Source organism: Maniola jurtina, chromosome 5, assembly GCF_905333055.1.
Source record: "Maniola jurtina chromosome 5, ilManJurt1.1, whole genome shotgun sequence".
Lineage (NCBI taxonomy): Eukaryota > Metazoa > Arthropoda > Insecta > Lepidoptera > Nymphalidae > Maniola > Maniola jurtina.
This window is the reverse complement of record NC_060033.1, coordinates 3,847,071-3,870,597: the sequence shown is the minus strand read 5'-3', so window position 1 is coordinate 3,870,597 and position 23,527 is coordinate 3,847,071. Positions and strand designations below refer to the sequence as shown.

General features: G+C 36.3%; 1 protein-coding gene across 2 annotated transcripts; it reads left to right on the top strand.

Moving 5' to 3' along the window:
- The first annotated feature begins 13,982 nt into the window (after positions 1-13,982).
- LOC123865279 (lysozyme-like) lies at positions 13,983-23,087 on the top strand. Of its 2 annotated transcripts, none has more exons than XM_045906230.1 (5): positions 13,983-14,191; positions 18,101-18,189; positions 19,040-19,100; positions 21,682-21,814; positions 22,887-23,087. In XM_045906230.1, exons 1-5 carry the CDS (start codon positions 14,062-14,064, stop codon positions 23,038-23,040), a joined length of 567 nt encoding a protein of 188 aa, XP_045762186.1. In that variant the 5' UTR covers positions 13,983-14,061; the 3' UTR covers positions 23,041-23,087. The 2 variants fall into 2 exon arrangements, with proteins under 2 accessions (XP_045762186.1, XP_045762184.1); XM_045906228.1 differs by lacking the exon at positions 13,983-14,191 and adding an exon at positions 16,128-16,281.
- Positions 23,088-23,527: the final 440 nt, after the last annotated feature.

Sequence of the window (23,527 nt, the reverse complement as noted above, 5' to 3'; positions counted from 1 at the left end):
GAACGAAGTCGCGGGCATCAGCTAATCACCTATAAACCCTTGGGCCGATAAAGTTGGAACCCTAGAACACGAGATGGTAACGCGAATTTTACTTTTCAACGATAAATTTGTCGTAACGTATGTAGAAAAGGAAACCGTTTCCACGGCAGAAGCCCGCTTTCCCAATTGCAAACGACCTTTTTATAGACCTATGAATGGTAATTAGGAATTAGCGAGCACTTCGGTGTTTGGGTTGGTATTTACAGCGGAATGTGCTGGGGTATACGATAGGTTCTGACGTCACTAAGATCAATTCATCGCTAAGTCACTTATTGAGGACCACCCTGATGCAGTGCTGAGGTGAGACCTCTTTTTCGGGTTATGCTACACAAGACACAGATTATTCTGGCGCTTCTTCTGCTTGGGGCATGCTGGCTTTAACGGCCAAGTGGACGAAGCTTTGGGATAACCAAGTCTTACAAGGTGGGGTGGTTATAAGGTGCGTGTGATGTGTGGTACAATTTGAGAAATAAACGTTTGGCTTGTTTTCCTTTTTTTTCAATGTGTCTTATAAATGGATCCCAGCTGATGTCTTATAAACTACTAATGCCCGGGATACGTTACAACTTGCAGTACGTCGTCTTCATCGCTACCGATTTTAGGTTGATAGCCCACTATCAAAAACCTTCATGATTGTTCCAAAAATTATTTCACCAAGTTTCAACTCAATCTCAAGTAAAAAGATAAAATAAAATCTTCCTTTAATTAAAACATTTCCACTCCATTTCCGTGTACCTATTAATTAAAAGAATTAATTCATGTTTTGGATTGTACCTCGAATTTTATTATTACTGTGAAATTATTGTTTTTAAATGGTCGGACGTCCTTGTGTCCAAAAATACAATATCGTGATTAATAAAATAAATATTATCTGGGACTGTAAAAAACAAACGTAGAATAAATTGGCTTGATGAATAGACCGGGAGCTGATGTTAACTAGACGTATGCGGTCACGACACGATTCTTTTAGGTGACGGGATCAGCCTTACTTACTGGAATAATCGAACTCCGCTGGGTATCACAGTTATTATTTTCACAAAAGTATTTGTGTGTATGTAAATGTATTGTTAAGAATCAATTTTGAAAAATCCGGCCAAGTGCGAGTCAGACTCGCGCTCCGAGGGTTCCGTACTCGGGTATCTTTTCCCGACACTTGGCACGATAAATCAAAAACTATTATGCATAAAAATAAATAAAAATCTGTTTTAGAATGTACAGGTAAAGCCCTTCCATATGCTACCCTACTTGGTATAGTTATCTTGCTTTGAAAATTGAAACACATTTTAATTTTTTTAATGATGTAACCACAAATTCACAGTTTTCGGATTTATTTCTTTATTTGTGCTATAAGACCTACCTACCTGCCAATGATTCTAGGTAAACGGGAAGTATCCTATAAGTTTTCTTGGCAGACACGACGGACATATGGACGGCCGGACGGACGGGCAGACAGACAGACAACAAAGTTATCCTATAAGGGTTCCGTTTTTCCTTTTGAGGTACGGAACCCTAAAAATGATGATTGGCTGATCAGACAGTTATTGTTGGCACTTGTGTAAAGGTTTCCAGTCATAGTAGGTACCATCATCATAAAATAAGTGGCATGCCCGAGGCATCCCAACGCATGCCAGGAATTAGTAAACGAGTTTCTATACGAGGTCTAAGTTCAGGATGAACAACTGGTATTAATATGGATTATACCAATATTGCTTGCTAGAGTTATCTCTCGGATTAAATTCGAAGTAGTTCGCAACAAATTCTGACCTACCGATATAGCGCGAGTATGCGGGGAGGAACGAAGCTTATAGAGAGCTTTTATACAGAGGGAGCCAGCGAGGGCCAGACCTTCGTTATTTTATAAAAGTTGAAAGTTTCTCTCCCAACACAGAGAAGAACGATCAGCGACTATGAAGTTTGGATCAAGGTGGCTTTGAAAGATAACAGGTAAAAAACTTATTAAAACTCTTACGTCAAAGTATTAAGTGTAATTTTTTTATGTTGTCTTCGGAAACAGTCGTGCGCACCCTCTGCCAGACACCATTAAAGTTTAAAAGTTTAAGGGTGTCTGGCAGGGGGTAGCCACGAGACTAAGTGTTTGATTTTTTTAATACTTTTCCGAAGAAAATATAAAAAATTACACTTTATACTTTGACGTAAGATTTTTTACACATTTTTTACGTGCTATCTCCCAAAGCCGACCACGATTCAAACTTCATACTTAGTCGCTGATTGTTTTTCCCTATATATTTGGTGACAATACGCAAATAAGCTTTTATAAAATAACAAAGGTTTGGCCCTCGCGGGCTCTCAGTCCAATACTAGCAAACGCTTAACTTCTAAGCGCCAAGGAAGCCGCATGTCGAACTGGTATAAAGCTAAGTTTAACAAAAGGCAAGCACGTGGAAGAGTGTTATAATAAAAGTTTAATAACGCCTACTGTCTGGGTTGTTACTTCCGTGAAATTCAAAAAGCCTCGGGTTATGTATACTTAAGTTTTCCTAAGATAAACAAATCGCAGAAACCTCGGGGAAACGCGTAAGCGACATGAGTTGCTTGGCGTTTTATACAATGTACTATTTTTGATAATCGTTTCTGATAAATTCCAAGTTCCAAAAGATGTGGGGATGTGTGGATGTGACGCCTTAGAGTGAACCTCCCTGCAAAATGTTGGATTTCTAAACTTAGCGGTATTGGGTGGTAAGCTACCCCTTAATATGTTGGCCAATTATTTTTCCTTTTATACGTTTTTAAAAATATCATATTTAAAATAGTCGACTTACAATCTTTTTTTTTGGTTTTTAATGCCGAATCAATATACAAACGAGGAATGATTCAGTACCGTGACAAGTGAGGCGAAAGTCATAAATCTCTGGTGTTACTGCTATTGTTATATTTTTTCCTCTCACTATGTGTGTGAATGATTTATTGGGCCGCTATTGAGTGCTTAAGATAATTGACTACACTATACTAGATACTATATTATAATAAATAATAATAGATTCTATACTTGAAAGGAGAGGAAAGAAATACGTTTATTTTTTACAATTACAAGTCATCTCCGAATGTGATTTCATCTGCTGCAATCAAATGATGCGGCACTCTAATGACCCGGCTACATTAACGGCCAACAAGTAGGTTCTTCTACCTGTCGTCTACAAAAAAAAAATCGCGGTCTACGTCATCAACTGGTACACGTTGGTTGATGACATCGATAGACGAAGACGGTTGAATTGACCGTTCGGCTGCGCTTTCAGATGCGAGGTGGCCATTCTAGCACTTTGGGACCCTGACGTCTATTGGTCACGGGTATGCACAAGATAGATACCTATGTCCAGTGTCCAGCTGTGGACATCTATCGGTTGATAATGATGACGTTATACATATAGACAGCTAGAGGATGCCCGCGACTTCGTCCGCGTGGATTAAGGTTTTTAAAGATCCCGTGGGAACTGTTTGATTTTCTGGGATAAAAAGTTGTCTATGTCAATTACAGGGACCAAATTTCATACAAATCGGTTAAACGGATGGGTTTTTAGGAATCCCGTGGGAACTCTTTGATTTTCCGGGATAAAAAGTAGCCAATGTCCATCCCCAGGATATAAGCTAACTCTATACCGAATTTCGTCGGAATTGGTTAAACTGTTGGGCCGTGAAAAGGTAGCAGACAGACAGACAGAGACACTTTCGGATTTATAATATTAGTATGGATATGTATTTTACATTTTTCACCCTGAATATGCATTTAATTTTACCTATCATCCCTATTACATCATACCTAATGTCTTCATTGAGCAACTCACGCACTACGTATGTTGATGATGCTATGCCTGCAAGTGCCAGAAACAACTGTACGAAGTTTCAATGCAATCACAAGAACGATACGTGAATGTATAAGTACGTATAGATAACGAACAGACACACAGATAAACAAACAAAATTATGTAAGAAGATTTAATACGTACCTATCGTATTTTTTAATTTCTAATGCATAATGGAACCAAGTGTAAATTAAAAATTTATAACTCCCCCGACAAATGAAGGTTACAGTAACTAGAAAAGAGCTGATAACTTTCAAACGGCTGAACCGATTTTCTTGAATTATAGCTAAGAACCCTCTCGATTAAGCCACCTTTCAAACAAATAAAAACTAAATTAAAATCGGTACATTAGTTTAGGCGCTACGGTGCCACAGACAGATACACAGATACACACGTCAAACTTATAACACCCCTCTTTTTGGGTCGGGGGTTAAAAATTAGATAAGTACATTCTTTTCTGCGATCCATCATGGACCACGACTCAGTGTCGGATGATTGGAGTTGATTCCGTTTCCTTAATGTCACTATCTAATTAGCTATCAAACTACGGTAGGTAGGACTGCTTCATGAAACTTTACTAGACAATTAATTTTCTCCCGTGAATTTCAGCTTAATATAACCCAGAAAAGGAACGGATTAAAGCAGGAATAGAGAAGGAAAATGAATCAAAAGAGAAATTAATTAAATTGTCGTCTTAAGAAACATTTCTTTGCGCGGAAGAGAAAGATATCAACCATAGTTACTGCATCGGTACAGTTCCGACAAAACGTATATATCTCTTTGAAGTTGATGAAACGGAATCTTATAAAACTGCGTATCCTGAATATTATTCCCATGGGAAAATATTTTACTTTGTACGAACGAGGTCACAGGTTACTAAACTAAAAAAAACCTACTAAACCTAAAAAAAATTAGATAACCCTTTTAAAGTAGATATTTTTTGAGATTCAAAGTGTACTACTACCGGCAGAAAAAGGCGCTTGCCTTATAAAAAGCTGACAGTTTCTAAATAAATTATTCCATATAGTGTAATCTCTTTCAGTTGTTTAAGTTTTACCAATTAATATTTAGCCAATTGTTGATCTTAAGTTTCTCGACCCAGCGGCCAGTTAATCTTTTCTACGTAAGTAGGTATAAAATGGCAATGAAGGCTAAAATAAAGAAAATTAATAGTGTTAAGTTTCCATTAAAGAAAATACAGGAAAATCTTGGGCTGGGTTGTAACAACTCTATGTGCCATTTGAGTGCCAGTAATATAGGACATTTTTCTTGTCGGTAATAAGTTTTGCCAACGTTGTGCTGTATGCATGATCTCACTTTAGTTCAGTATAATTTAAAAATATAGGAAGAAATTGCCAATTTACGCCCCCGACACTATTAACAAAAATTTAGTACTTTTCCACAAAAAAAAAAAAATAGGATTTAGACTATCGTCAATGATATTCGTATCGTGTACAGTCTCCTGGACTGCCGCGTCGCGTGCAAATTTTCATTGAACAAGGAACCCGGACGAGTTCAAAACTAGTCGGACATACAAACAAGACGTGACTGATAAACGGTTCATACATATATAATTATAATTATTGCTACTAGTATTAAATGATGATTTAGGTTTTTAAAAATCACGTGGCTTGATATACGATAAAATGAGTGCCAATGACTCTCTCCATCGGGATGATTTGGTAACTCAGTGATCAACACTGATTGATAGCCACAAAGCTTATTAGACATTGCTTTATTCTACACTGCAGCTTCGCTGATGAATATTAAATAATTTTTCGAAGAAAACTTTCAATGGATTAAAAGTAAATATCAAATGACTAGCTCATTCAAGTGGCTATCATTCAGTGTTGATCACTGAGTTGATGAAAAATTCGCTGGTCTTTAAAATAAAATAAATAAATAACATTTTATTTCAGACCAAGAAGTCCATAAATAGAAAGTTAGTGTTTTAATATATTACCAATAATTCATTGTAATTATGTTAGTAATGTTAGTACAAAGTAAATAACTAAAGTAGCCTACCGTGGCAACTATAGTCGCCTGGTGGCCACAGCGACCGTACGTTTCATTAAATTGGGCAGCCTATCCCCATAATGCCGCTGTGACTGCTACGAAGGCGCTGTAGGAGGCCATCTTTTTAGGATGACTTCATCATCTTTTTACAGCTAACCTATGCAAATTTGACGTCAATCCGTTGCTATATTGCAGCTTGATTAAAATGACAAATATATGTATGTAATGATAATAAAATAGAGCCAAGTGCATAAAATAGAGCACAAATTCGTGCATTTATAATTTTAAGTAGGATGGTTCGGGTACCGATATCGGGTATCGATATTTCGACTTAGTTACATGGATCGATGGGACTGAGTTACGTGATTGCCGTGTAACTGGATCGATTGAATGATAATAATATCTATCGTGGTACCCGTTACGTTATTGGATACTTTTTAAGTGTTATCGTAATATTTTTATCGATAAAAGATTTTCGCTCGACTGTGATCTCATGTTAAAGATTAGATTGCTATCTTATTATCGGACGCATGCCCGTGCAATGAAGTGAGTAAATGAAGTCGCAGAATTTTATCAAGCGATGTCAGTTAAATGCCTACCGCATAGTGAAGTATTTACTTGAAATGGTGGACAAAATATATTCTGTTTAAAGTGTTCTGAATATTGTTGATATCACAGGTGCCCTTTACTCTTCTTTGAACTACTGGGCTTTGAGATATCATCGCGTCTAGATAATGTGACCAAAAGAAAATAAGGATGAGAGTTCATACAGGGTATTGGACTGAAATTGGCTACTAGTATTAGCTACACCAGAATTAGCTTGGCGCTGATTTTCAGGTATCCACTGTTGGCGTCACGATTATTATACCTATTATTTAAATGATACTTACTCTACCAATTTTCTTTCTCCTTACCACAATTATATTGAATGTAAACAAAGATTAGTCAATAAAGATTTATCTAAGGAAATCCGTAGGAAAATATTTACGAGGACTCTCCATTAGCCAAATGGATTGGCTAAGAAAATAATTCTGATAAATCAGAACCGTTCGTAATTTCGTGGTTTTATGTTCAAAATAAGAATATCTTTCTTCACTTTGCCCTAAATCGCGGTAGATTTCCTATATAGACCTATGAATTCATATAAATTTTCGAGTTATCTATACCTAATATTGCACCCAGTTGTATTCTACATATATAATTTTAGGTAGAACATACATTCACGATTGCCCTTCAAGCGATTATTTTTTCAGTAACTATAGCGACTGTTTTTTCAACCTCCCTAGCGCTGTAGTTTTAGACGTAGGAAGTCCCAGATTCGAGTCCCGGCTGTGCTGGAATTCATAATTTTTAAACTGCCACTGATTTGGTCTGGTTGGAGACTCCTGCCAAAACTAGTTACCTACTACCCTACCGGCCAAGTCGCCCTGTTCCGCGTTGCAACGCCAACCACGAAACAAGTCTAAAATCATTAAGTATGTAACAATCCTTTCATTACTCCATTTCATAACTCTGACTTATAATTACCGAAATTTGCACATGAAAGAGGGCAAATTTGGAAAATAATTTCCCTTGCAGGAAGTATCAAAGTAACTGCGGTAGACGCTGCGACCTCTGCTCCACTGTATCCGTTCCGGGTCACAAATTGTTTTTGCGACCGCCCTAATTATTTCCACTTGGTGGTTTTATGCGTTCATAGTGAGCACTGGAAGAGACATTATTTTAAAAGCTTTTGTGGGAAGGGAAAATGTTTAAAATCCAAGGGTGCAGGGGAACAGTTAACTTCCTTCGAGACTAGTCAGGTTAGTTCTGATGACACTGATATGTTTTAAGAGGATAGTTTTGTTGTGAATTTTTCCTTTTCATAGGTCTTCTTCGGGTGATAATATTTTTATCCGCTCAAACGATTACTAAATTTGACAATTTTTGTCTCATTATTTAGATTCAGTTTATCTTAATCTAGGCTCGTACGTTTAATTTTTTAGTATGCTGGTTTATAGTTGCATAAAAAAAATACTCAAGAAAGATTTTAGGTCAAAAATATGGATATTTATACGCTAGTAACTTTTAACATAAGCAATATTTCATTAAAATTAAAAAGTACGAGCATAGTTCTTCATTATATTTACAACATTTCTAAAAATTATGAAAATTGGACTACATTTACGGAGAGAAAAACGTTATAGCTTTCTGTAATATGAACATTTACAACTAGACGATCCTCTTAAGAGTTGATTTGTGATTGTCTCAACTCTCACTCGACTGCGCTCTGGTTAAAAGTCTCCACGGGAGCTTTCAAAGCGAATGCAGTTTAAGTTTCCACGGGATTATTAAAGAATCTAAATCCATGAGGACAAAAACGTGCGCAATATTCGAGACGGCAATTATCGGGGTGGGGACGCCCCGCACACCCACTCAGCTCTCGCTGTAACCTGATGAGGGATAGCATGGGTGACGTGCGGGTGTGCGCCTCATACCCCGATTGCCATCTCGATCTGTCGTATACTACAGTTTACAAAGTTTTGTAAAGTGGTGATGATAAAAAAAGAATACCCGGCTTATTTGTTGTGGGCTCTTCTCTGACTTGGGCGCGCTATGAACCCTCGTAGCTTTAGTTTTAAGTTTATATAATTAATTATCACCACTATATCATCTTTCTTTAACAAATCCGACAAACAAAAGGTGTACAATTATAGTATCCCTACTTTGAATAAATGATTTGACTTTTTCTTTTTCTCTCTTGTCTGGCTTTACAAAGATTGGCCAATGTCAAGTTTGTAGTTATTTGTAACAAGTTAGTTAAACTATACAAGTATGGACCCCGTCTGTGCCGGCGCTCGCCGACATACGCACGGCACCCCCTTAGAGCGCTTTCCAGTCAGTTAAAAAAAAACACTCCAAAACGGCAGAGCACGCCCGCCAGCTAACACCAACACAGACGAAGTCATGATTTGACTTTGACTTTGATAATATGATTTCTGGATCTTTCTGCATCATTTAGTATCTCTATATCCTCGTTCTCGACTCGCGCGACGATCTCACAACAGTAGGTGCACAATAAAAATGTAAACTTGACAGCGTATTTCATAGCTACACCTCTTTGTGAGCCTCGGAAAACAAACAACTGCTTTTATTATTTCATATTATTGTGGTAGGTTTTATTATAAGTGTAAAGAATAACAGGGGAATGTAGGTCTAGTGGAGTATCAACTTATAATTACCGTTATAATCCAGGTTTATGTTATTTATTTGTACCTAACAACTCTTTGAATATTTTTGTGAAATTTTTAGTGACTGTTCGATTCAGTCAAAAAGAAAAACAATCTACGATCTTTTTCTTTTATCCGTCCCGTATCTCAAAAGGAATAAATGAAACCTTATAGGATCACTTTGTTGCGTGTCTGTCTGTCCGTGAATTTGTGCTTAAATCACAAAATAAAGTAAAAATTACTATTTTTTGTACGATGGTACGGAACTGTTCGTGTGCCAGTCCAACTTGCACTTGACCGGTATTTTTTTTTTTTGATAAATTGGCCGTGGCTGTCGTGTTTCTGCACTCTCACTATTACTTTTGAGTAACTGTAAAAGACTGGTAAAACTTTCTACAAAACTTATCGTCTAAGGTTTAGCACGCTCATTTTCATTAAGTATAACAATTTCAGCCGTAAAGTTAAAAGGCTGAGTCAGTCGATAAAACAGTAACCATACGTCGCCGCCACTTCACTCCTTCGGTGTAGGTACCTTACGCCTAAATATTGGGACTCTTTTCAGCTTTATGAAATGAAAACCAGCATATTATATATTTAAGCAAGCGTTCTGTGAGCCGCTCTCTAGCACGATGGACTGACGATATAAAGCGACTGGCGGGGAGTGGCTGGATGAGGAAGGCTGAGGACCGGGTGCGGTGGCGCTCTTTAAAGAAGGCCTATGTCCAACTGTAGACGTCAACAGGCTGATGATGATGATAATTTACTGACGAACACTATTTCAGGTTTTTGATGAATTACCTAATTTGCAAACCCCTACTACAGACAAAATATAGAAATAATTTATTACTCATTACTCTTACAAAACGCCGTTGTTATATAAGTAATGCATTAAATACCCTTGAAGTAATGTAATCGTCCCAAAATAAATTAAATTTCCTTAAACTTTCGCTCCGTGTACTTACGCTTCAGCTATTTATTTGACTCCAATTTAATTTCGATGGCACCCCGTCCTAGAGATGTGCTAGGATGTAAGTGGGTCGTTTGTAGGGAAATCTAATTAAAATGTGCTGTCAGAAATATTTGCGTAATCGATACTGAATTCTTGTAGCCTCTCAAATCTCGATGCTTACAATTATCTCCTGATTCAAAAGACCCTAATTAGATTGGAGACTATACGACTTTGATAACTATTAAGGTTTACGAAATCCGCTTTAAAATTGATAAGTCTGAAGAGATGTTTCCTTTTAAGTATCCAAACTTTTCTCATTTCTGTTCGCTCTTTAGGTTAATGTGCCTAAATTATATGATTACACAATAACACGATATTAAATTGATTTAAATTACATTAGGGCTTCATATAGTTTACTCTGCTTCAGCTTCTGCTTCAGTTATCGGCCTCGACTTAGGCGCAATGTACACCGACAGAGTGGAGTAAATCAGAGTGGAGCAGCAGCATCTCGTATTTACCGAAGCCAACTTACAGTTGTCTTAAACTGAAGAACATACGGATACATCGCGATGATTCCTCGATACATGATCGCGATATCAGTAACACGTGATAATATTGATAACTAAACAGAATTCTTTGAGAAAGTCCAAAAAGCTGGGTTTCAGATATGATAAATTTTTGGGTGCACTCTTCTCCGGTTGCCAGGTGGAGATTGCTCTGAGCTATAAGGCCGCCTTTGCATACAATGGTTTTTAGTTTTTAGTTTCTTTGTTTTGTCTGGTTATTTCATGTTTTGTGTGCTGTAAATTTTTTTATCTATCGTTCTATCTATCTATCTCCGTTCATTTTGTCGACACTAATTGACGTCGGGAATATATTTTCAGTTGTTATCAAAATTACTCCGCTCCACTCCATCCGCATGCGTCGACTCTCTTAATTCTATTTAATAAATCCGTATAATTTTAATTATTTTACAATTATTAAAATCAAATATTGGCGCCATTGTTTTAAGAGCAAAGAGCGTAATATTTCCCGAATAGCGCTCAGAAACTAATCGCCGTCGGGAAGGTATTTTCAATTTTACCTGCAATTTACATATTCGATGAGGGCGAAATCCTTGATAGCGCCTCGTGGACGATGAATTTACATTAAACAGAAAAACGTCCTTTAATATTTAAATCGTTAGAACTGGAATAATTAGATTTTTACTGTAATTAAGATACTTACAGCTTAGCGGCCAGTGACTGTAAATGTTTATGATAATGAAAATTAAATTATTGATTTATGCCTAGATCCCTACATAGTTATTATAAAAAACTTCTACCATAAAATGTTTTAAGTGATTGTGAAAATTACACTGAACTATATCTACCTGCTACTTAAAAAGGTATATTAAAATATTAATACGAGTAGATATCGAATGAGAATAAAAATTAGTCACGTGTGTTTCGGACTCGCATACGGAGGGTTCCGTAGGCAAAAAATAACACTTTTTTACTATTGAAATTTCTATTATATGTTGTTATAGCGGCAACAGAAATACACATTCTGCGAAAATTTCAACTCTCTTCCTATTAAGGTTCACGAGATACAGCCCACTAACAGATAGACGGATGGATGGACAGCGGAGGCTTAGGAGGTCCCGTTGGTAGGGTACGGAACCCTAAAAATCACAGAAGATTTTACGATATTAACTAACAAGCTTCTCTCTACTATTGCACAATAACGCAAAGAGACGAGAATTCGAACGGGACATTTGAGCACGACTGTAATCAACTAGCGAAGTGGAAATCTATGGGACTCGGAAATCCGAGGCTGTCTTCCTTTGTGTGTGCTATTGTAGTATTCTGTTTATACTGCGCCAGATTACACTACTCATATTGAACTTGTTAAAGACCTAATGGCCTAGTTCCTATCATGCTCATGATCAACCCATCACCGGCTCACTACTGAGGACGGGTTTCCTTTCAGAATGAGAAGGGTTTAGCTATGCTAGCCATCCCCTCTACCTCGCTGACCAAATGAAGATTGGCTAACTTCATACTCTTTGAGAACACCATGAAGAACTCTCACTAGTGCAGATTTCCTCGGGAAGTTTTCCTTCCACCACGCAGGTGATATTAAAATTGCTTAAAACGCACATAATTGCGAAAAGTTAGAGGTGCTTGCCCGGAATCGAACCCCCGACCGACATTTTGATTTGGATTTTAATTTTTTTACTAGTTTTATTATATACCCATTCCTTGTTAAAAAGTAAGTACTTATACTCGAGTAACATCGTGATTCAAGTAACAGGAAACCGATCTGATAAAAATATGTAATAAACATGTGAGTTATACGAAAGTCAAAGCATTGAGTACCTCATAAATATTCTAAATAGGCTCACTCATGTGTTATAATCCTTTCCTTATAAAATTTGTGCTTTGTGCGTCTTTTCGAAGCTGATTTATTGACGCGAAGTTGTTTTGGAATTATGATTTTGGTTGTCTCATTGGCAGTGGGTTTAACAAAGAGTTTTTTTGTGTCGTTAATGCAGATCGCATACCTTTTTTACTTACCACGTTTAATATTAACTTCTTATCTACCTAGGTATTTGTGTTAGGTACTTAGTAATTTTGTAAGTAATTTCCCGATGTAGAGACTTAAAACAAAGAGAAAACAGTTGTCGTAAAGAAACTCACACAGTAAAACATAGGTAGCAGTGCAATAAAACTGTTAGTGAATTAGTAATCTAATAGTATACGGAACCGCTAAAAATAAGGCTCAAAACATACTAGCATGAACTCAATATAAAGGGAAATTGAAACAACGTATGTTTTTCAAAAATGATATGTTTTTCAAAGTATAATGAATTTTATCTTCTCAACGAAATAATGTAAGCATTTGTGTGGAGCAAAATGAAAAAGTCGCGCGTTTTTAAATTGTAACACTTAAGTTTTTTTAAATGCTTTCGAAAAACGCCTCTTTGAACTCCGACTATGCTGCAATAAGTATTTCAAGGTGAACTAAGTTTCAAGGAAAAACCATATAATCGCAATTATTTTTATCTAAATTAGAAACGAATCAGACTTGTTAGAAAACCATGTATTATTCGGGTCGTGTAGTTCAAGGAAGTTATCAAGGTCACTTCCAATAAGGGTCGGATCCCATCCTATTCCTAATTAACTGCCAATATCCTCTGAGATAAATGAACGGAAGCTTATCTGAGGAATAATGCCTACAGGTGTGATTCGGGACTAATTCAAACTTTCTGCTGAATCGCTTTTATATCCGTCTGCTAGATTTGCTTGGAAAGGTTTATCTATCCGATTACTGAACTCTGTATTAGTTTGATCGGGAAGGTTAATTATATGACGTTGTATTGAATTGGAGTTACTCTAGAATATTCTGAACAGTACCTACTACCTACCTACGTTACGATGTCATTTAAAACTGAGTCTGAAAATTGTAGAGTCGTTTTCAAGTCTACAAAGAGTTTCCATACCACTTCTAAAAGTCACTCATGTTCTGTCAACGATTTTACGGAATATAATCAAAGGGTAATAAAATGTAGAAGTCCTCGGAAAAGGCTTGGAATATGGGCTGCGCAGTCGTGTTAGAAAAGTTTTCAACTTGGGGTTTTTGCTCTTAAATCTTAAGTTGATTTCAAACTACGGAATATAGTATAATATATAATTATATATTATAATATATTTCCGTAGTTTGAAGGCAACTTTAAGGACCAGGAGGTTTCGGTCGATTTAATTTGCCCATTTTCTAATTACTGTACCTCACTTATCGCAGCTTTTTCTCAAGTTGTTTGCTGGTCACTGTATTTAGATAAAAAAAAAATTATAAACAATTATATGATGAGGAAAACAAAAACACGATCCCATTGCGGATTGACTACGTACTCAAGTATAGGTACATAGTTGTTCACATTTATCTGATATCTGATTATTTTCTAACCTAAGCGACGTTTCTTATTTAAACGAGTACCATTCGCGTTACTACACCGTTATAGAAAATATCATTTAGTTTCTAATACAAAATGAATTTGATAGTTTTAGTTGTTGTGATTTTTAGTGTAACAGCATGTGAGAGCAAAGTTTTTACAAGGTGCAGACTAGCAACGGCATTGGTAAAGACGAAAAAGATAGAGAAAACCTTTTTGGGGAATTGTAAGTGTTTCAAAATCGGGTTTGTTCTCCTCATTTTCACCAGACTGTAACTATCATTAACCATTTTATAGATGCGAAAGTGTGTTGGTTTCTTGGTCTCTCTTTCAAATTACGTTGTAACAGAGCAATGGATCGACGTGATTTTTTGCATGGATACCTATAGTTAAAGACCTGAAGAGTGACATCAATTACTTTTTATTCCGGAAAATCGAAGACATTTTTAAAAATCTAAATCAACGCGGATGAAATCACAGGCATAGGTTATAATAATAAAGTTCACCTTTAATTGAAAACTTTATATATCTACCTACATTTTACAAGTTTGTGCACCCGGCTTTACCCGTGTTGATTACAGTCGTGTAACGTAATTAGAGTTGCCGGATTAACCCAATTGCAGTTCGCTTGCGGTGCGGCGAACTAAATACTTTGAACGACTCGTTTTCCAAATTATGTAATACAAACTATCTTAGCTTCTGCTTTTATACGATTTTTTTTCCAATGGGACTTTATTTTCTATAAGCTATAGACACAGAATAAGGATATTATATTCAGAGGTTCAAGGAAGCCGTGTAGAGACGGAGCAATCGTGCGGTAAATGTCGGACGAAGGAGCGACCCGAGCTGGCCAACGTAGTTAGGGCCCTATGTTAAGAGGGGTCTCTCCGTCACTCGCTTCATACAAACGTAGTTCCAATTTCATTTGAATTTAAGCAACCAAAGTCCATGAAATTTTGCAGACATATTCTAGAAACTAATATCTTTGTCTGTGGTTTTCCAGATTTCTGTTAAAATATTCGGTTTCAAAGTTACGCGGTCTTAAAAATTTACATACAAATCTTTGAGCCCCTGTAATTTTAAAACTACAATAAAAAAATCTAAAACACCACAGACACAGATATTAGTTTCTAGATAATGTCTGCAAAATTTCATGGACTTTGGTTGCTTAATATTCAAATGAAATTGGAACTACGATTGTATGAAGCGAGTGACGGAGAGAGCCCTGTTAAAGGGTTGTCAGGCGTTGGACTACTATATCTCTTTTTACACTGTGCTACATGCAAGTAGGTACAGTTGATTGTGACCCGTTAGGTGATCTAAAGTCTTAGGGCCACCTTGCATATGTTATTTGTCAGTATTCATCGTAACGTAACGTTAACCACTTGATTAGCAACTGACTTAGATGGAACTGATTTAGATGGAAGTGCTAAACTTGAAGGAGTATGACAATTTTTCAGTTTTATTCACCCATACCCTTGTCCCTTATATTATCTATCAGTTTCTACGCAACATATCGTACCGAAATCGATTGACTTTGTTATGCAACTTTTACAACCTACCTGCCTATATTGGGCATTATAATTCCTTTAAATAATAGCGGATTATTTGTCTTAATAATAACATTAGTTACCAGTCTCATATAAGTATAACTACTAATTGATATCATTTAAAATTATTAATAAATCATGAATTTATAATAGCTGGCGTATGTTTCAATCATATAAACATTTATATATATCAAATATAATTTCAAAGTCCAGTAGACTAATATAGTAGGTAGGTATATTTTATTTATAATAATATAGTTATTAGATGTTACCTGTTTAGTTACTTAGTAAACAAAAAATACGTTCGACGTTTAAAATTGTTTAGGAAAAAAACTACCGAACCCTTTAATTATATTTTAAAACCGACAAATTATTTTTATTAAAAGTTGTTTTTCCTATTTATTGCCTTCTACTTCAAAACAAAACCATTAAAATGTTACAAGCGCATAACATCCATTGAATTTTTTAATTGAGTATAGGAATCTGTAAGCAATATATGTAGTTCAATGGATTCATAGCAATTCGATGGTGTAGTTAAGAAATTGAATGACATTGGCATTTCGACATAAAGTAGGTACCTACCTACGAATTACGATTTCATTATTTTTGTAATCAGTACTAATCATTATGCGGCGTGGTCTACTAGTAGTGCTAGTGACTTGCGTTTTATTCAATTCAATTTATTCGAAAGGATTCGAAACAAGGTGTAAACTTGTGCGTGAGTTAGTTAGAGTGGGACTTTCCCATCATCTATTTTTAGGACAATGTGAGTATTAACTGTTTAGGATGTTTTATAAATAATTCATACTTCCATATTATCCATACTTATCCATGCTATTTTAATATTATAAATGCGAAAGTGTGTCTGTCTGTTTATTTGCAATCTTTTTACGGCCCATCTCGGGGGAGGGGTGGGAGGGTGGGGAAGGGGGGGGGGGCGGACTCTTTAATTTTTAGCATAGGCTAAATTTCCCCGAAAAATTAAAAAGTTCCTACGGGATTTTCAACAAACATTTATAATTATACGCAGACAAAGTTATGGGCATCATCTAGTAAGAATATCTTTACGTTGTTAATTGTAAATAAAACAGAATAAAGACTATTCGTATTTTTTGTTTTGTTAAATGGGAATTTCCTGAACGGTTCCTATGCGATTTAATGTTTATTGTTTATGTAATTAGTTGTAAGTATCCAAAGCAAAAGGTTGGGGATTTTCCTTCTCAATGACAAAATCAAGTGTTTATAATAATTATTACGAGTCACTACAAGAACATGAGATATTAATAGTACGTAGATGAATACTTATGTATTACATATAGGTACCTACCGATGTCAATAGCTAAAATATCTAAGTTAATTCGTTTGTGAATTAAATTAGAGCTAGGTATACATTATAATTTATTTACTAGCTGATACCCGCGACTTCGTTCGCGTGGATGTAGGTTTTTAAAAATCCCGTGGGAATTCTTTAATTTTCCGGGATAAAAAGTAGCCTATGTGCTAATCCGGGGTATAATCTATCTCGATTCTTTTCAGCCCAATCCGTTTAGTAGTTTTTGCATGAAGGAGTAACAAACATTCACACACATACACACAAACTTTCCCCTTTATAATATTAGTGTGATAAAAACTAGATGATGCCCGTGACTCCATCCGCGTGGATTTAGTTTTTTTTAAATCCCGTTGGAACTCTTTACTTTTCCGGGATAAAGAGTCGCCGTAGTCAATTTTCAGGCGTAAGCTACTTCTGTACGAAATTTCATATATTATAATATCGGTTAAACGGATAGATATTAGATATCTATCCGTTTAACAGATAGACTGATGTGAATATTAGATAGGTATAGGGAAATTTTCATCTATTTCCTTAAATAATTTTCCTTAAAAATATTTGAGACATTCACATTACACAACGAATATTCCACTACAGAATAGAGGGAATATATCAATATTTTATTCGGACTATATTTATTATGTTCGTGATATTTATAGTAAGCAACAATTAAAAAACAAACGTGTTTAAAACATACTATCAGCCCCGGGCGAAATTGTTTCTTTAACCATGTCCATACAAAACAGTAAAATTTTAAACATTTTAACTCACATTACCGTCCAACATTATACCCAACTAGTGGGCATGTATTATACATTATTCATACTGTTATGTTAATCTGCTATAAGTAAAGTCAACTTTGACGTGAATTAAGTGAAAAATACATTTTCGGGGCGACATTTTCACTGCTGAATAAAAATACAAAGGCTTTTTGGAACTAAAATTACTAAGAAGGGAAGAATAGATTTTTTGGGTGCACAAATTTGTGTGTGTGTGTGTGTGTGTGTGTGTGTGTGTGTGTGTGTTACTCCTGTTTGTTACTCCTTCACGCAAAAACTACTACACGGATTTGGAGATAGATAATATCCTGGATTAGCTCATAGGCTACTTTTATCCCGGAAAATCAAAGAGTTCCCACGGGATTTCAAAAAACCTAAATCCACGCGGGCGAAGTCGCGAGCATCGGCTAGTTGATTGATAATGCTTTGTTGCAACTAGGTTTAACAAAAAATAAATTTCATTTTGTTTTCAGGGGTATGTCTCATAGAGAAAGTGAGCAACCGAGACACGAGAGCTTTGACAGTGTCATATTACGGCAAGAAGTCTTATGGGTTGTATCAGGTAGGTAGCTTTTGTTAAAAATAAATACAGAAACCGCTAAAACTACTTGCCTACTTATATTGATGGATACTTGAATATATTGCGAGGCAAACATAGTCTACTTTCTTATATCTACATATCTTTACTAAAATCATCATATCGTGGTCATTAATAACATTAGTTGATACTCGCGACTTCGTCTACGTAGATTTAGATAAAATTCCAAAGTTATTTTGGGTGAGTTGACTATCTATCATTAGACTAACGGTCTATCATTACTTTTCATTAAAATTGGTAAAACGGATGGGCCGTGAAAAGATAACAGTCAGACAGACAAACAGACACACTTTCGCATTTATAATAATATTAGTAGGTAGAATTAACAAAAGTCATAACCCTTGATAAAAATAAATAAAAGGTATAACTTAAATTCAATTTATTACTTGGTTATGCTTATAAGAAAAGGTACAAAAACGGGTAGAACTGTTGAAAATCCCGTCTGTAAATATCGTATCCGTTTATCTGTTATCTTGATCAACAAATTTCCGCCCCACTACTGAGTACGGGTCTCCTCTCAGAATGAAAAGGTCTGCCACGCTGGCCCAATGCGGATTGGCAGACTTCACACACCTTTGAGAACATGGAGAACTCTCAGGTATGCAGGTTTCCTCACGATGTTTTCCTTCACCCTTAAAGCAAGTGATATTTAATTGCTTAAAACGTACATCCCTAACTGAAAAGTTAGTCGTGCCCGGGATCGAACCCCCGACCTCCGCTTAGGAGGCGGACGTTCTAACCACTAGGCTATCACAGCTTTAACTGTTATACAATTGTTAATTTGCAGTAATTTGTGTAACATCATGTATTTCAGATACCTGGCAAATGGTGCAGGGAGGGCAAGAAAGGTGGCGAATGCAACATAGCATGCGAATGTAAGCTAACTTAAACCATTATTACAATAAAGAAGAAAAAATGGGCGTACAATTAATACTTATCTTATTTTTATTAGGTATTTTCTAATATTATCAATAGCTTTGGTAAAACGAAGTGAAAAGTCGGTCTTATGACATTGAATGTTTAATTTTAAAATCTAGCCTATGATATGAACAGAAAAATAAGCGGAATCAATAAAAAGTCGGAAATAATTACCTATTACCCAATTCAATGTGTGTGTTACCCCCCCTAATGGTTTGAAATTATAAGATATCAATTTTGCTGAAACAATAAACAAACTAGTTACTACTTACGTACAAATAAAGTGATTTTTTTAAAGACTCTGTAATGGAGTAAATAAAGCACTATAATAGCCAATCTTAGGAAGCCCTCAGAAACGGCTCCAATTTTGATGTTTTTTTTTTTATATATTATTTAAAATCAGAAACGTTTTGAAGCGGGGAAATAATTTTTAATATCTTTTAATCCATATGTATGATATTTATGAATGGATTCATAAAAATCATCAAAATCGGAGCTGTTTCTGAGGACTTCCGACGAAAATGCTTCGTTTTCTCCACTATTTCAGATTTTTTCATAGAGAAAGATTTTCGTCTTTAAATTTTTCACAACTAGCAAAACAACGTAACAAAATTAATAGTCCACTATGTAAACTTCTATGAAGTCAATTTTAATGCGGCAGTTTCCTTTAACTTGACTCATTTATAGCTTTGAGCCAACACACACACGATACTTCAGCATCAATATAATAAGCGAATTTTCAACTGCATTGCATTTTGCAACTATCTACGGTCAATCGACGAATATAATAGTCCATTTTTAACCCCCGACCCAAAAAGAGGGGTGTTATAAGTGTGACGTGTGTATCTGGTTATCTGTGTATCTGTGTATCTGTCTGTGGCATCGTAGCTGCTAAACTAATGAACCGATTTTAATTTAGTTTTTTTTTTGTGTGAAAGGTGGCTTGATCGACAGTGTTCTTAGCTATAATTCAAGAAAATCGGTTCAGCCGTTTGAAAGTTATCGGCTCTTTTCTAGTTACTGTAACATTCACTTGTCGGGGGTGTTATAAATTTTTAATTTACACTTGTAGCGACTCTTTATAGATGCAAATTGCAATTTCTTCTATGTAATCGCCATCATCAACAGTCTTGCTTGATTCGTATGAATTATTGACAACGGGAATCTTATTGCCACGTGTCTACTATATCGATACTTTAACTAGTTACCTTACTTTTCTACGATTTCATTCATTTGAAGGTATGCGAAGTGTATGGCAAGGACAAATGCATTAGCTGTATCAATCCCAAACTATACTCCATCCACGGGGAAAGCAAATATAGGGCTTTCTCTGTTACCTAATTCCATACAATGACAAAAACAAAAACCCAGTGGGCTTTGATTGAGTCACCAACCAATCATAAACGAAACTATGTTTAATTATTGAATTTCGAATGTTTTTCAATTCATGTTTGTGATTTGTTGGTCACTCAAAATAGTTAACGCCCACTGATTTATTTGTCTTTGGTTTATATATAAGAGAGAGGGGCTAATACTAACTTCTCTACATGGATAGAGTATAGTGATAAATGTATAGAGTGGAGTTAAGTGTAGAAGTTAAATCGCAGCTTCTAAGTATCGTAAAGCGATAGAATTGCGCTGATGCTAAAAGAATCGTGTGTATGTAGACCGTTTAGTGATGATTCGTTTAACGTTTAAAGTACTATATTTTTATTACCGATTTTATGTTTTAAACTATAACAATGTAAGAGATTCGGTGAAGGGAGAATAACTGTCGAGTTAAAGAGTAAATTAAATCCAAAGTTACACTTAACGGCGCATTTTATGCTCTCCGAAGATTTGAGCCGGCCACGGCTTTATCACTGTAATATAAAATTTATGAGGGTTCTATTAAAATAATTTGAATTTTACATTCTCCATGAGAGTAAAAGATTAGATGAAGATTAGAAAAGTGATTTCCAAAATTACATTAGACCTCGAATAATATAAAATAATGTGTTATGTACGTTTAAGGCAATTAAAATCACTTGATTTAACGAAAAATCTACGTGCCTGAGAATTCTTCATATTGTTCTCAAAGGTGTGTGAAGTCTGGCGATTAGAGAAACACTCACAATCGTCAAATATGAGGAATTTAAGACAGGGAAAAATACATAAATAATAATCCGCTCAATAGTTATTTTAATAACGACCTCCTTGGCCCAGGGGTAAGCGTAGTGGTCTTAGTATTAGGGGGAGGTCCCGGGTTCGATTCCCGGCAGGGGTTTGGTATTTTATAATTTCTAAATATTTCGTCTGGCCTGGTGGGAGGCTTCGGCTGTGGCTAGTTACCACCCTACCGGCAAAGCCGTGCCGCCAATCGATGGGTTGAAACCAAAGGGGTCTGGGTTTAATAAAAACTGCCACACGCCTTCCAGGTTAGTCCGATTCGATCTTAGACTGCATCATCACTTACCACCAGGTGAGATTGCAGTCAAGGACTAACGTGTATCTGAGTAAAAAAAAATTAATAAAATAATAATATCTATGTGTTCTCAGTGCTCCTTGACGACGATATCAGAGATGACACCGAGTGCGCAGTCACAATCTTCCACCGAGAAGGCTTCCAGTACTGGACCATGTGGACTAAAAGATGCAAGAACGATAACCACATTACCAACGAAATTTACAAGTTCGTATTCATAAATTATGATGATACAGTGCCCGGCAAACAACTTGAGCATTGACGCGATTGGCTGGCGAATGGTGCGTGCACGCGATTGGTTGATCTGTCGGCGCATGTGCACGCGATTGGTTGATACGTCGACTTTCGCTTCCTGGATTCACCAACTTTCTCCCACTACGCTCTTCAGCCACAAATTGCTTGCCGGGCACTATACTCCTACAATTTTTACTCGGATGCCGAAAGAAACTATTTTTTTTACATTTTTAAGGGATCTTAAAATCACTATGTGACTATGCTAGAGCCAGACCTATATTACCCTAATTAAATCTGATCCAATAGTTAATCTAGTAGGTAGGTACATCTCATAATAATCACTACCTATTCATACTAATATTATAAATGCGAAAGTGTGTCTGTCTGTCTGTCTGCTGCGTTTTCACAGCCCAACCGCTGAACCGATTTTAATGAAATTTGGTACTTACAGACTTGGGATACCTCCCGAGAAAGGACATAGGCTACTTTTTATCCGGGAAAATCAAACAGTTCCTACAGGATTTAAAAAAATCGAAATCCACGCGGGCGAAGCCGCGGGCATCCCCTAGTATTTTGTAAATGCGGAAGTGTGTTTTTTTGTTTATTTTGCCCATCAATAATGCCGCAATAGAGCAACGAATCGACTTAATTTTTGCAAGGATATAGCTAAAGATCTGAATAGTGATAAAAGCTATTTTTTATCCCAGACTAAGTTTTCACGAGGACTTCGTCTGTGTTGGTGTTAGCTGGCGGGCGTGCTCTGCCTTTTTGGAGTGTTTTTTTTGTTAAAACTGACTGGAAAACGCTCTAAGGGGGTGCCGTGAGTATGTCGGCGAGCGCCGGCACAGACGCGGGGTCCATACTTGTATAGTTTAACTAACTTGTTACAAATAACTACAAACTTGACATTGGTTAATCTTTGTAAAGCCAGACAAGAGAGAAAAAAAGTTTTCACGAGATTTTCAAAAACCTAAATTCACGTGGATGTCATCGCGGGCACCATCTACTTCCAAATCAAATCTACACCAAATCCTGCTCTTTACAGGTGTCCGGATCTGATATCGCAAAGATCCATGGAAAGTCCGGATCGGACCCTCATGCCTCACAGTGAAGCTCTGAGGGTCAAGCGAAGACTGTCCAGGAAGGGCATGGAACGGTCAAGACTATACAGCTACTACGGACTACCGTGGCTGGCGTAGTATCTGATACCTAATTGTTTTTGTTAAAATATACTGTTCAAATTATACTGTATTGTTTAATATACTTTGAACCCCTTAAATCTAGTTGAAACCCTAGTCTGTTTATCTGCAGTCTTGACCAGTTAGCTTATGAGAAAGTTTTGGTGGGTCCCGGTTCAATGATTCTGATACACCCTGCATTTAAGAACTAAACATTTTTAGGGTCTACGGGTGCTTCCGCTGTCTGTCCGTCCATCCGTCCGTCTGTTTGTTAGCGGGCTGTACCTATTTTGTGAACCGTAATAGGTGGAGAGTTCATTAAATGTGTGGTTTTATTGCTGCTATAACAACACATAATAAAAATTTCTAATGGCAAGTGGCACGATAGTTTAAACGCTAAAACTACCATTCCCTTCCAGGTTAACATGTTTATATGTTAGACTACATCCTCACTCATCAACTGCAGAAATCGTATAAAAAAGTTTATCATTGAACTTTGTATGCAAAA

Coding starts and splice junctions, on each gene's coding strand:
- LOC123865279 (XM_045906228.1), top strand. CDS start 16,143: ATGCGGCGTGGTCTACTAGTAGTGCTAGTGACTTGCGTTTTATTCAAT. Junction 16,282..18,100: donor TCATCTATTTTTAGGACAAT/GTGAGTATTAAC, acceptor TTTTGTTTTCAG/GGGTATGTCTCATAGAGAAA. Junction 21,815..22,886: donor ATTACCAACGAAATTTACAA/GTTCGTATTCAT, acceptor TGCTCTTTACAG/GTGTCCGGATCTGATATCGC.